The 15,987-nt window shown below is 42.3% G+C and overlaps 1 protein-coding gene across 1 annotated transcript in view; it reads left to right on the top strand.

The window, feature by feature from the left end:
* galnt9 (polypeptide N-acetylgalactosaminyltransferase 9) overlaps nucleotides 1-15,987 on the top strand; it is a gene marked incomplete at its 5' end in the record, with an annotated part of 114,033 nt that overhangs the window by 11,733 nt on the left and 86,313 nt on the right. Inside the window, one exon of the mRNA XM_079516512.1 lies at nucleotides 3,202-3,385. Within this exon, the coding sequence (XP_079372638.1) occupies nucleotides 3,202-3,385 (184 nt within the window). The remainder of the gene's footprint in view (nucleotides 1-3,201; nucleotides 3,386-15,987) is intronic.

The following is a 15,987-nucleotide window of genomic DNA, read 5'->3' on the forward strand; positions in this document are numbered from 1 at the left end:
AAAGGCACATGAAAAACAGGAAACCTAATTAAATGGATAGAATTAAGACCACCAGTGGCAGTTTACTTACTGTCTGTGTCCATCTCTGTATAAAGGACACAAAACGGTAGTTCAATTCATATTTTTATGAGCTTCTGCTGCAACCTATCTTATCTGTCAGTCTGTGTGTGTGTCTGTCTGTGTTTCAAGACCTAATCATGCAAACTGCTGTCCCAATCAGCACAAACTTTATTGTGCACACTACCAGCAGGCCACAGAAGTACCTCCACGTTTTTCAAATGGGCCTATGTTTTATATGTTTTGAAATATGTAACATAATTGTATAATGTAAGTCAATGGGGCTGTTATTGGGCTGAAACGTCAAATGTGGTGCCATATCATATATCATAGAGTAGGCAACTCAAAGAAAAAAGGAACGCACATCGTCCGTTTCTTGGTGCTGAGCCAAACTGCAAAAAACAAATCATGAGAAACAAAGCCGGGGCTCGCAACTCACTTGTGAATGCTCGAAAAAGTTTTATTTTATTATAGCGACAAATAGCTGATGATAGTATACAACGTTTGGACCCTTCGGTCTTTTTCAAGTATTAGCCTATAACGGCTTATGACTGATAACCACATGGAGATCCACATCTAGCTATCTCGTTCCATTGTGGATCCCAAGAGCCACATCTAGCTATCTCGTTCCATTGTGGATCCCAAGAGCCACATCTAGCTATCTCGTTCCATTGTGGATCCCAAGAGCCACAGCCGCATGATTCAATATTTTCCTTTAAATTTGGAAGCTTCAGCAGAAGGTCAGAGACATTCTCAGACCAGTGATTCTAAAGATAGAGCCAAGGACCAGCAATTCCAAAGGCAGAGGCGAGTAGACATTGCCGGGGAGCCACAGGCCCAAAAGCTCAACGGTTAAGGATTAACCTGTGATGTCATGCCGTACTTTTTTTTGTGTTTTCTCTATTCACTTGGTCATTAAGGTCCACAGAATGAGAGGCCTGCTCTGCCGAAAACATCGCGAAAAAAAGTTATGGCCATTTTTGTATACCACACCATAGACAACCAATCTAAGGCAAAATTTCCCAAATTTCAAGTAGCATGTGACAATTGTGACATGTCAAACTAAGGGGTTTTCATGATTCCATTCGTTTTGCACGAAAAACACTCCTTGGCCTAAAAACGGCATAGCCGTCATCACAAATGTGATGAGGTCAGCACATTTGGGCACATTTTGGCAAGTGGCTATGGCCGAATTTAGGCCAAGAAGTGTTTTTCATGCAAAACGAATGCTTGGAATGGATTCAGAATCATGAAAACCCCCTAGTTTGACATGTCACAATTGTCACATGCTATTTAAAGCATGATGAAATTTGGGAAATGTTGCCTTGTATTGGTTGTCTACAGTATGGTGTGGTATACAAATATGGCCGTAACTTTTTTTCGCGATGTTTCCGGCAGAGCAGGCATCTCATTCTGTGGACCTTAATGACCAAATTAATAGAAAAAAGTAAAAAGTACGACATGACACCACAGGTCCTGTCCAATTTTGGGCCTGTGGCTCCCCGGCTAACAGCAACATGATGATGAGACCAGCCAACAAATCCCCATTGTCCGTCATGGCTTATGCCTTCGATATTATGTCAGAAGTTACTCATTTGAAGACTGAATACAGCATGTCCTTTGAGATTTCACTTCTGACAGAATCATCTTTGCCTTTTTGAAAATGCCATTGTCATGCTAAACGGCATGAGAGTCTGTTCGGAATCACATTACTGACATACGCCTTTTTAATAAGAGCAGCGATGGTAATTTAAGTCTGTGACATTAATGCCATTAATGGCAGACTCTAGGGTCCTCTTCAAAGTACATGACAATGTGAGCTGTTGCAGGTGAGATATCATAAAGTGGGTTAACTTAGACACGTGAAGTAGTAAATTATCAGGCGGTATTTATTTTGATGATGGAAACATTGTCTGTTTGTCTCCACAATGGTTGTTTTGGTGTAGTAATGTCTTACTTACAGTTTAGCAGCTAAAGCTATAGTGACTGCTGCAAAGGCCCCTCTGTTTTGTGAAGAATTAATTTATTGCAACTCACTGTAATATAGTATATACTATTTTATATTTGTTTAAAAGAGATTTGTGTTTAAATGATATGGACTCCACTCATTCCGTCATTGAAGTGTGTAACATACATTACATAAAATGTAAAAATTGTTTGCACTCAACATATTTTGTCATCTTCAATGCGGTTCAGACAGGCAAAACCTAAACGAATTATTGCCACTGCATGCTGACTGTGTTCCTATTCTTTTGAGCATATTTTTGGACAGACTAGAGTAGACCAAAAGCAGTTGCCTATTTATGAACAAATCTCCAGGGTCTTCTTGAACAAGACAGGGATGGCTGACATTTGACTGCATGTCACTCAAAGCAAAGCTACAGCACAACACACAAAGGCCCCTGTCTATGTTTGGATGATTGATTGTTATGTGTGTGGTAAAAAAAATAGGAAAGGGCTCTTTAAAGGGAAATTTCACACGTGATTTCACACAGGAATTTTAGGCTTGATATTGCGTAATTGACCTTAGACCTTAGGCCTATAGTATAGATTCAGAAAATCAACAATGGCATATTCATCCACACATATGCGTATTGCGTACACGCACGCACGCACACACAGACGCACGCACGCACGCACGCACGCACGCACGCACGCACGCACGCATGCACACCAGCGTCTTTTTGCTTCTGTCTTGCTGATGTGCTGTAAAATGGCAAGCAATGTCAGGAGGTTTGGGGTGGCTGTTTTGCTGCTCTTTCGTTGACAGACAGTGTAATGATGCCCTACAGAGGAGTCCCACTAGGTCTCAGAGCTGCCATACACTCTCCCTCACACAGCCCATGAATGCCAATCAGCTGACACTCTCCAAGCACTGGCTTCTCACCTGTCTCTCCTTGTGTGTGTGCGTGTGTGTGTGTGTGTGTGTGTGTGTGTGTGTGTGTGTGTGTGTGTGTGTGTGTGTGTGTGTGTGTGTGTGTGTGTGTGTGTGTGGGGTGGGGGGGGGGGGGGGTGTACGTGTCTGTGTACACACCCATGCATATATATGGCTTACTGTGTGCATTTGACTGTATGTTTTCTGCCTGTCTGTGTGCTGCATGCGTACAGCCGTTTGATTGATTTATCTTTCTGTTTTTTTGGCAGGCCTTGCTAAGCCAATGGGGCTGGTGGAGGGTCCTGGGGGTTTGGGCCAGGGCGGAGCGGCAGCCACTCTGGGCGAGGACAGTGTGAACGACGGTGAGGGGAAATACGAGGAGTACGGCTACAACGCCCAGCTCAGTGATCGAATTTCCCTCGACCGGAGCATCCCAGACTACAGGCCCAAGAAGTAGGTTCACTATATTGCCGTTTTCTCTATGTGAAGCTCTTCTCTTTAACCATTAAGGACTGGAACACATCTGTGTCATCTTAGCTTTTCACCACTTTAATGAATAATGAATGGCATTTTTATAGCGCTTTTCCAAGTGCTCAAAGCACTTTACAATGGTTCATTCATTCATACATTGGGAGGTGAAATGGCGAACAGTCGACGCCAGCGTCAACACTTCACACATTCACACACCAATGGTGGCAAGCTCACACGGACCAACTCATTGGAGGCAATGTAGGGTTCAGTGTCTTGCCCAAGGACACTTCGACATGTGGATAGGAGGAGCCTGGATTCGAACCGCCGACCCAGGGATCATTGGACGACCTGCAGTATACCTCCTGAGCCACAGCCGCACTTTAACCATTATTTGAAACTTTAGCTGTTGAAAAATAACAGATCTACAAGTCGCTTTTAGATCTGCTATTTTTTTTTTATCTTGAAAATGTGGAGCAAATCTTTGAATATATATTCTTTCACAGGGTGCAAAACATTTTCAGATGGGGGTTGGTGGCCGAATATATATAATTTTGGGGGTCCTTGACATGAAAAGGTTTGAGAACCACTGACATCAAGTTTTTCCAGAAAACTGTCATGAATTAGAAGACATTTTGTAGAATCTGGTCTCAGGTCTTCATGGGTTAAGGTGCTTGTATATAAACATCAATTGAATTGAATCCACCAGAGACCTCTTTCTGTTCGTGTCCCTGCTACATTGTCTTCCTCCCACCTTCTTGAAAAAGTGCTCATTTGGGCCGTGAACTACTCATGCCACCAAAAAAATTATAATAATCGAATGAAATGGATAGAATTAAGACTCATGCACATGCACTTTGGGTGGCCTATAGCAATGGTTCCCAAACTTTCTTTTTTTTTAATCAATATATTTATTGACATTTTTTTCTAATTATATAAAACATTACAGTTATAGCTCTCTTGTTAATAAAATATCCAGAAAAAACACAAACATACACAACTTCAATAACAAAACAAAAACAAAGAAATCATAACAAACACGGTTCCCAAACCTTTTAGCTCAAGATCCAAAAGAGATCTCCCCGGGACCCAAACTAGTGAAAATAGACGATCTACAAGCACACAACGTGTCACATCTCTTTGATTTCATGTTTTATTTTATTCATGAAATTCCTTTTTAAAACCCATTTCCCGCCTCCATTAACTAATCCCTCGATCGCGTATTGCCATGGTTTAATCGCGTGTAACACTTACTTTGAAGAGCCAAATATCCGTAACCGGATGTTACAATGACAAACTGCTGTGTTGGGTCATGACCGGTTGTTGTTGTCTCGCTAGGCGGTGGAAAAACCCGACCGCGAGTGTCAGCGTGCCTGCTACCATAGATATATATCTATGCCTGCTACAGCCTGTTGAAAAACCTTGTTTTCACCAGAAACGGCCCCCTCAATGTCGTTTCTGAGATACAGGCCTTTGAATGCAGGGCTTAGAATTGAGGTGGATGCGCGCGCATCTTCAAAAGGGCCGCGGCCACTGTCCCACTTGATGTTGTTGGGTTAGCAATAGTAGCTAACGATGCGATTAAAACATGGATTAAAGAATACATCGCTGTTAAAACGAGAATTCCGGGTTTGGCGCGGTAGGGTACTAATTTAACCATACGTTTTCTATGTTTCTGGTGGGCTTCGTGTTTTAAAATGGGTTATTTTGGGTTAACATTTTATAAATAAATAAAAATATGTTAGGCCATGAGGGAAACAGTGGACTACACAGCATCTACAGCATCTAATCCTATCAGATCCTTATCCCTTTACTTGTAACTTTCCAGTAGATACATTTAAGCATTTAATGCTTCGATTCCCTCCATACTTTTACTTTCCTTTCTGCATGTTTGTGCATTCTTCATACCTTGGAAAGGTGGACAAAGGTCATAGTTTTGATCAATGCCTGGTCCACCAATGTCTTTTAGCCACATACTGAATCTGTGGCACTTCCAACCTCTCTTTCCACATTTTACTTTCACTCAGATAATATTGGTTATTACATATCAGGAAGTATGCAAAGCCATAGACTGGCAATATATGAGTCATTCCAGAACTAACATTTTCATTTCACTGATAGGGCTAGTCTGCAGTGTTTATCCACTATCAGCGTGCAGTGCAGACCGGTATTATTGAAATGCAGGCTCAAACTACAGCCTGTTAACTCGCTGTTTACAGTACATTATGTGGTCCCCAGTTTTATTCTGTAAATAATATCTAAATATGCTTCGATGGGGATATTCTGAAGGCTTCTTTATATTTTATTATCCCATCTTATTGTTTTCATTTTTTTATTATTATTATTATTATTATTGCATATTGCCATGGTTTATTATTATTATTATTAGTATTATTATTATTAATAATAATAATACTAATACAATTATTATTGAATGTTGTTGCATCCAGTACATTGAGGATCTCACAAAATGTGAATAGTGAGAAATAAACCTTCTTGATTCTTGACTCAAATAACTTCCATTATTGTTTAATAATATCGCTGCTCATTTTCACGTTGTCGCCAGGCGTCTCAGCCGTCCATATCACTCAGTGTAGGCTAGCTGCTATTGGAAATGAATGATGCTTTGCCGCTTGTTGTCGCTGCCGATGTGATTGTGGGGTTATTCCATTTGCCTCTCCTGTTGCCTTTCTTCCGTCAGTCCAGCTCAGTGCAAAAGGCCAGAGGGAAGTAGGCCTATATCTCAGGGTGCCTCGCCTACTCAGCCAGAGGGAAGTCTATATCTAGGGTGCCTCGCCTCCTCAGCCAGAGGGAGCTGCACAAAAAAAGAAATTGCTTCAGACACGCATAATCCTGTCATGAAATGACTGTCAGTCCCGGACTGCCATGGTGACAGCGATAGTCGCAGAGCACAAGCTCATAATGTAATGGGAAAAACAAAAGTGTCCTGGAAATTGTTTTCCTTTTCATGAGAGACAACCCAATGGATTCCCACAAAGAATCGTAATGGTCTTTTTAAATACATTTTATATTTAGGACTCACTGTGATACAGTGACTTGGGGGAGGAGTGCTGTAGGAGTCAGGGCGTAGGGGGCTAATCAGGCTGCCAGTGGTGCTTAAATCAAGGTGTAAAGAGAATAATGCTGAAAGGCAGAGAAAGCCAAGCAGAGGTAACATTGATGGGCCAGGGAGAGAGAGGGTTTCTGTACAGGTTTTCGGTGGTCGGTAACAGGTTAATTTCATCCCACATCACTTTGTTCTCTGCTGTTGCCTTTTTTGAAATGTGGGAAATGTTATTCTTTTGAACAGAGACAAGGGAGGAGGAAGGAAGAGAGAGTAAAAAAGAAGCACTACTAATTAATAACGTCAGCTCAGAGCCAAGGCACTGCTACTGGAACGGACGTGCATGAAGGAGGGGTGGGGTTAGCCAAATGACCCTTTATTCAATTGACTAATTCAACAGGAAATGGAAGCTGTTAAAGGAAAAGTCAGTACCCAGTGTGCCCTTTGATGGTCGAGGGGTTGAGAGACCTCTGCTTGCAGGCCTACAAAATCAACTCTTAAACTGCCTTCGGATTGAATCGTGCATTCGAGCATCTCTCCACCTGTGGTTAAAATCGCTCAAGCTGGCTACCTAATTAAAGAAACAAATTATATAAAAGACAATTGCGAGGACTGCCCAATCTCTCTTTAAATATATAAAGGAGGAGATGCGCATGTGTCAGCAGGTTTGCATCTAATATACAGTATGAAACTAGTGTTGAACTAGTGTTTCTGTGGACACATTTGGCACTTATTTCACAGGGCTGTGACCACATAGTATGCCATCCCTTTTTCTCATACTGCTGTGGTTTTTATTATGTTTCCTACTGCTCAGTTTGTGTGTGTGTGTGTGCGTGCGTGCGTGCGTGCGTGCATCTCGCCTCTGTTCCACAAACTGAATTGTTTACGCTCCCATAACCAAGCACACGCATGCTGAGGTGTGCGTATGTAAACAGAACATGGAAGCAAGTCATTTCTGACAGTAAATAAATAAATAAAAACATCTTACTATAGGAACAACCTCTATGGCAGGATTCAGGAACATTTGTCATGGAACACAAATATATAATACACCTCAAAGAGAAACTAGAGAGTCTCTTTTTCTATCTCTATATGAGTAGATTTGTGTCCACACTCCACAGAAACCGTTTGAGTTTCCAGCGCCTTTCCATGGTAAAGATAAAGATGCACTGGAGCCCTCCTCTCCCAGTGCCACATTTTAGCTCTCTCTGCGTCCAACATTTTCTGTAGAAAATAGTCTGTACAATTTGACCTGTGCATTTTATTTGTATTTGCATAAAAAGTATGTAATTTAATATTTTCATTGAGAACTTGCACATACTTTTCCCACTGACTACCGGTAAGTCAGAGAATAAGAGATGACAGCAGTTTGTGACACCATCCTGTAACTGGACATTACAGTATAAGACAGAAACACCTTAACCTAACCCATATCTGTCACATGTTATGTTACTGTGGATACTGTGGATGGAAATTGTCATTCTGATTCAGGAAATACATTTCTTGTATCTATAATTTTAGAAACATGTGATGGTCTTATGCAGAGTGACTTTCAGAGAGTAAAATAGCAGCTCAAGAACTGACAGGTCTGAAAAATATGACCTGATACACACAGTTAGATGATACAGTAGATTACAATGCCGTATTCAGTACAATGGGAGGTTCTGTAATCTGTAGGCAGTTGCAACGTACTGTAGAGGTGCAGTCTAATGGGCTTTTAATTGAAATGTGTGAGTCATTGAACAGAGAGGTCTTTGATGACCGTAGGGCAGGCAAGGCCTCACTGCCATGATGGAAGATCTTCTCTTTTGGGGCCCTACTTTCTGCCCTGGCGCAATGCGGTGCTGGGCACAGCGCAACTGTCATATCATTGCTATGTCCCAAGCGATCCAGTTGTCATCTTTACAGTACACCCAGCGCTGATGTTGTCTAAATACCAAATGATCCTGCGCATATTTAGTGCCCATGGCGTTCTGGTCCTAAATGAGGTGTGGTGTCGTCAGGGCGTACTGCTATCTTTGCACCAAGACCAGCTTCAAGGTGTTGTTATCATCCAAATTCAACACAATAACACTGAATGTTCAGCACTGATGACATTTCTGAGGGACTCCGCATTGAGATAAAATTAATTAATGATCTGGATCAGATTATCAATATGAATATGAATATGAATATTAGTATTATTATTAATAATATTAATATTAATATTAATATTATTGTCAATATTATTGTCAATATTATTGTCAATATTATTAATAGTAATAATAATACCAGTAATAATAATACCAGTCATAATAATAATAATAATAAACAACACACAGGACGTATGGCTATAGGCTTAGTCATGGTTTAATTGGTGGTTTAAATAAAATTTGTTGATAGCTAGTAGTTTACATTTTAGTTGGTTCAATTGGCCTTGTGACATTAAAATACATATCTCCAAGTCAGAGAAGTTTCTCTTCTTGGCCTTATTCTGCTTATAATGTCCTAAACTTGAGGGCCTTGAGGTCTCTGGAATGAGAATATTTAAGGGTGCGATATTTTAAATTGTCATAAATCACACGTGAGCTCTGTTGTGAGATGATTCCTGTGGTTGGATCTGCGTTGGTTTCTATGTTAGATTGATGAATGAGTGTGTGTCTCTCTCTCTCTCTCCTCTCCTCTCTCAGTCACTAGATAAGATATTGATTGCATGCCCCCCCCACCTTCCTTGCAGTGGAGGGCTTCCCCCTCCACTGCACATTACTGTGGAACCTAATCATACTAATTACAGTTGCTATCAGCTTTTGCTGCGGTTTGGATTTGTCAAGAGACCGTTTGAGGTTCTATATATAAACCTATTATCCCCATTCACTGCCTGCTGCCTCACCAGTAACTTCCAGTGGTTGACCTTCTTACCTGATATATGGAGGATAATAATCTGACTGAGGCTAACATGACCATGGCTCACCCAAGACACTCTGGTCATGAGGATAGCATGGTCCCATCTGCGGCATTGACATCTCAGTGATATCTGATGTTTGTCCATCAGATATATGGCTTGAGCAAGACACTGACTGAAGCCATTCCTGCACACTTGCTGTAAGTCACCCTGGAGAAGAGTGACAAATGACTCAATGAAAATGGTGTAATTTGTGTCCTGGTGGCTCAAATCCAGCTCTTGACCTCTTTATGTCCCATCCCATGTCCCTTCACTCATTGCTGTCTTTCCTGTATCTCTACACTGCTCTGTTAAAGGAGGCAAAAAATAAAATAGAATCATAATGTACCTAATCATAATGTACCTGCTATGTTTGTGAGGAGGCATTGGATCAAAGTAGGTGGAGGAATGCCATCAACATGTATTGGTTTGATTAACAGTTTGACTCCATAAAACGCTTTACCCGCATTTTAATCAAATATTCTACGCTGCCGAGATTGTTCTATTACCTGTGCAGCATACGCCAAAGAATTTGCGCTTTAGATCCGTGAAAATCCGCTAGTAAACAATGCCCGCATTGGTTATTGAGCCGACAAAAAAGCCACTTCCTTGATCCGGGTCAAAGACAAAGAGCAAAGCGAGCCAAGATTGTCTCTCCCCTCTCGTTCACTTGCATTGGCCTCAATTTCCCAGAAGCCCTAGCAGCCCAGATGATGACTTGATTTCCGGTTTCGTCATCATAACGTGACGGCCTCGTCATCAGCTACCGGATAAATCCGCTGTTTCTTTTTAATTATTTTAAAACGGCGAATTAAACAACGCATTAAACAAATGTCGGGTATAGCGTTTTACGCGCGGTGGAACACTGGATTAAACAATTAGTGGCCGTCAAACTGTTAAAGAAATGTGGACTATCCTCGCCTGAGCTTATGGCTTACTTTTTATTTCCACTTATGTAGCCTAATATCAACGCCATAGATGTTTGTGATTTGTATTTTGTCAAAATTGTGTTTGAACCCCCAAATCTATTGAAGCATGAAGGATGATGTGCTTCCCAGAGGGGTGGGGTGGGGTGGATGGTATTTGTCTATCTGTTGAAGTGCGTTAACCAAATACGAGGAGTGCAGGTGTTGGACCTGAGAAGTAGGCCTACCTCATTTCCTAAGCCTCTGATACCCCGAAATGGGATCGACGAGGTCACAATGGCGGAGAAGCAGGACATTTATAAACAAAAGTATCTCTCTTTCAATCCCCTTCTCTCTCCCTCTTGCCACAAATTGTTGCTCTTTTCCGACATCTGCATTTATCACTCTGGACGGGGAGCCGCAAAAATGACAAGCCAAACGATTATCTTTTTGAGAGGAGCGCTTCCCCTGATTCGAAAGTAGCTTCGGTCTTTCTTGTAGCCATGCAGGTTATAGGAGGTTAATGTGAAATTTCAGTGAGTAACAGTGCCCAGTAGAGTGGGGCGAAAGGCGGATGGGAATGGTTGGGCTTTATAGCAGACCGGCCACGGAAAGGAGGAGGAGCAGCAGGAGAAGGAGGAGGTGTGATGGGGATATGTCTTAATCTAGCGCTCTGTTTCTGTCAAAGCTTGTTCCAGGTCAAATTATGAGCACTGGCCGGTGAGCTCAGTCCCATTACAAACAGATGAGCCGATCGCTCATCCTGTTACGGCCTTACAAGGTTCCACCACGCTCCCGCAGACAGGTACAAATTTAAGGTTGAGCGATGTCCCAAATTGGATCCAGTAACTAGGGCAATGGAACAGCAATATCACTTTACGATCTCGACACTGAAATCCGGGGGCTGGAGAACCACAGCTCAACTAGGAGCGATGAGAGGGCTGCCAAGTGCCCGTTCTCTGATTCTCACAAGACATTACTATGGTAATATTCATTAAACATGGGCTTGTGGACGCAACTTATAACCAAACGGGAGCGAAACATACATCATTCTTTTGCAGCACACTTGTCGTATAGCCACAATGGGAAAGATGCAGCGCCCACAAAAAGAGGGGGAACAATCCCCCCTCCTCAGTACTTGCTGCCAGATTTGTCATCGTATTTATAGAGCTGGCAAGCCTGATTGAGAGAGGCAATAGAAAATGCCATGAGCGGGAACAAAGGAACGTTGCTGAGGGAGAGGCAGGGAGACATGGGAAGGGATTGAAGTGATACAGTGAAAGGGGTATCAATCAAAACACTTGTGTGTCTACTCTCATGTATACAGAAAAGTGGCAATGGGCTCAATAGACAGACCTGAACAGTATTCTCCAGTATGCACTGTACAAGCACTGTGGTTCAACAGTTCTTTCATGAACTCTAGGTCAGATTTATGTATTTCTATTATGTAATGTAGGCTACACTTGTGCTCAAGAGGAACTTGACTACATGTAGAAACAGCTTAATATGGAAACAGACTTGTAGAAAGTGGTGCTCCACAGAGCACATAACTCCACCAGTCTAGCAGTCGCCAGGACCAGAGGAAGCTGCAGAGGGAAATAACTGTCATAATGTCTATGACACACAGTGAAACCTTTCACATTTAATCTGTACTCGATATAAATATAGATTACAAGCTGAAGCGACATGTTGATCAGCTTGTCTAATTGGTAGCCGTTTGGAGGTGAGTTTATGACTCCAGGCCAGGCACGCTGGAAGCTGTAGGGTGGCTATAGGGCTGGGATTGGCGGTTCTGGCGAACCAGATCTCCATTATGCCTATCACGCATGCACGTGCTTTTCTCTCCTGTTCAGCGCTGAGTACGGGTCTTCTCAGATCCACTGGCACTGGGGTAGATAAACAGACCTGGGACCCGAGGTAATGAAATCTGAACCAACACAGACCTGATTGACCATGGACCAAAGAATGTTGTCCCAGGTTGGATAATGAGGGCAATGTAGATTCTTGATTCTTGAAAATTGGATGATAATTTCGACAGATTTACCATTTGATCAGCACATGTCAACAAGGAACTGCAATGGCAAGCAGACAGAATATCTTGTAATATGTAATATGTAATCTTGCCAATAACATTTATTGTAACATGTTGCATTGTAAGACAGTTTTGTTGTCCATTTCACTATAGTTGAATCATGCTCTTCTCTTTTTCCTTCATAATTGTAACGTTTGCTCTTACCAAGTCTCATTGTTTGAAGATGAAAACCTGCTTACATGGGCCACACATTATTACAAACACAACACACATGCATGCATGACAGGGATCAACAATATAAATAGCCTGCTGGCCCGAAGTACTATTTAAGCAGAACAGACTTTGCACTTGCCCGCTTGGGCCAGTAGAAATAATGCTTTAAAAATGTTCCCAGAGGGCCAGTGCCAAATTTCCCTTAATGTCAACCCCAGCTCACACACACACATGCACACAAACACACAGGCATGCACACAAACACACAGGCATGCACACAAACACACAGGCACGCACGCACGCACGCACGCACGCACGCACGCACGCACGCACGCACGCACGCACGCACGCACGCACGCACACACACACACACACACACGCGCACACGCACACGCACACGCCCACGTGCACGCACACGCACACTCACACGCACACGCACACGCACACACACTACAACTCCCATCTGAACCACCTAAGCCTCCGGGGGGTTGAGATGGAAGGATGTAACATTAGCACCACACTGGGATCCATCTGCTGTGAGGCTGTCATGTACCACCTCCTGTCCCCCGCCCCCCTCTGTCTCCACTCATGTCTTCGGATGCTGCAGACACAAGCTCATATCTTGCTCCACCATGCAGGGCACCAGGCCACTACACACACTCAGAGCATGGTGCCAGGCCAGCTCCTCCCAGATGGCTCATAGACAGAGAGATAGAGAGAGAGAGGGAGAGAGACCTGCATACTTGTTACTTTGACCTCACCACTCACTTTACATTGGGAAGATTGAATGGGACTGACAGCTTTGTATTTGTCTGGGAACCATTTGCAAGCATATGCCTCTTGTTCATGCTGGCATGTTGAGCGCAGTCATGCAGTAGTAGCCATTATAATAGTCCCTTATCCTATCCTACATCTCCTGCCTCTATCCTAGGCGCCACCAGTGGGGCAGCAGCCACCACGGTCTATTCTCTCTGTTGCAGATGGAGGCGAATACGTGCACGGTTTCATAAAACACTCAATCTTTCAAACTCCTAATAGCAGAGCATTCAAAGAGGCAACAGTTTAGAGTAGCCTAGATGAAGATCAGAAGAATCAGAACCATTAAATAATAAATCAGAGAATCATTAAATAATACATTATTTAATGCAATAAAGTGTAATCCACTTTGTAGATGTGCATTGGATGAGTTCGGAGAATTGGTAATGAAACACTACTAAAGTATCACAAAAATTGTAAATAAGTAAATATACAGTATAATTGCTTCATTGTAATTCATGGCAAAACACTGAATAAGATGAGGTGAAAATATGCAGAGACACATAGTGTGTATGTGCGGAAGCGTTAGTCATAGCAAATTAGCATGGTGTGGAACATTGAACATGTGTGTTCATGGTTACCATGGTAATCAGCCAGGCGGTTCTCTACATCCAAGGCCATAATGTTCTTAAACTTCAAAGCTACAATATGCCTCTTGGAAAAGAATAACAGAAACCAAAACAAAATAATGGTACATGACTGAACTTAAAGGACCACTTCACCACTTTTCAACTTCTCTTCCTATAATTGGTCCTAACTAATGTTTAGGATAAAATACCAAAAAAATTTCCTACTCAGTCTGTGTCTCATAGGAAGGCTGTGGGCAGTTCAGAAACCCGTCCACCAGTGACATCATCGATGGTGAATCCAAGCTAATAGAAACGGCAGGCTTTCTTTTCCTGAAAAGTTGCAATGCAAAAGTTGAAGCCATCGTTCTCACGATAATAAAAATCTAAATATATTTTAAAACAAATCTTGTTTAAAAAAAATCTGCCTAATGATGATGTCACTGGTGGACGGGTGTCCGAACTGTGGTGAAGTGGTCCTTTAACACAGAGAATTCCCAACGATAGGGAGATTAGGTAGGCTATTATTATCAACAGAAATCATTTACATGATCACATGTGTTTATGATTACATGCATGCTCATGCATGAGTTTGCATATGTGTGTGCGTGGGATGGAGAGAGAGAGAGAGAGAGAGAGTAAGAACGTATATTTATTCATTTCTGTGGTTGTGTGTGTGATTTTTTTCATTAACTGGGTCATTGAAAATGGCATCATAAAATTGCATTCCAATCAACAAAGCAGTTACCATGACATTCTGGCATGAGGAGAAAGTGTGACACAACGAGAGAGAGAGAGAGAGAGAGAAGGCAGATACAATATTTTAAGTGAATGGCAGACGATGAGAGCCTACAGTGGAGAGAGAGAGAGAGAGAGAGAGAGAGAGAGTAGGGGTAGAGGGAGGTAGAGAAGCAGAATGAGAGTGGTAGAGAGGCCATTAGCAAATTAGAGTTATAGAGAAAGAGAGTAAAGGTAGAGAGCCACTGAGCCAGAGAGAGGTAAACAGAGTGAGCGAGGCAGAGGTAGAGAGAAACCGAACAGCCTTCTAATCAGTGGTTACAGTCTGTTTTCCGCTTGGGAGCAGATTTCTCCTGCTGGCTTCCTGGATTGTGAAGGGAGACTACGACAAAGAGAAGAGATTTTTCCTCTACACAGCTCGTCTGCCTCTGACATCCTCGTCTCTCAGACAGTCATTTAACCATAAGCTCTAGGGGTCTCATTTCTGAAAGGCTTCTGCACTAGGTCCGTTTGGAACCTCAATATCTACGCTTTTAGCTCCGAGATGAGGTTCTGTGGCAGGATATCCCTGCACAGGTCGAAATGGGATCGAGCCGTCCACAAACAGTGGCGAAAACCCTTTTCGCAGTATCGTTTCCAAAAAGTAAAGGTATCTGAACCGAGATACAGTTGATAAACTTAACACAGGAACGTAACATTTTAAGTCAGGGGTGAAACAACTGCTTAAATCAGGCTTAATTAAAATGTAGTCCAGTCAACCCCGTCCGCATGCGCAGTACTGCTTCTGTAAGATTACATTGGGAAAACATGGTACTCGCTGACAAACAACCGCTCTGTAATCGGTTGTTTCACCCCTGACTTAAAATGTTACGTGCCTGTGTTTATCAACTGTATCTCGGTTCTGATATCTTTACTTTTTGGAAACGATACTGCAAAAAGGGTTTTCGCAACTGTTTATGGACGGCTCAACCCCATTTGGACCTGTGCATGGATATCCTGCCACGGAACCTCATCTCGGAGCTAAAGCATACTGTAGATATTGAGGTTCCAAACAGAGCTACTTCTGCACATACATTTTTGGTGCTTGCGGTCAAATCCAGACAAAGTTGTGACTTATGGAACATTGATTTTTGTGGCAAAATCAACACATTTTTTTATGATATCAAAGGACAAAACTATGGTATTCTCTTTGGAATAACGCCTCAAGTGAAAGAATATTTATGTATATAAATGAGCCCTATAGGCTCCTACTTTAGCTATCGTAGCTTGCATGTCTAATGCTACTACAGTATAGTGTGTGTGTGTGTGTGTGTGTGTGTGTGTGTGTGTGTGT

This window comes from Electrona antarctica, assembly GCF_951216825.1.
Source record: "Electrona antarctica genome assembly, chromosome: 12".
Taxonomy (NCBI): domain Eukaryota; kingdom Metazoa; phylum Chordata; class Actinopteri; order Myctophiformes; family Myctophidae; genus Electrona; species Electrona antarctica.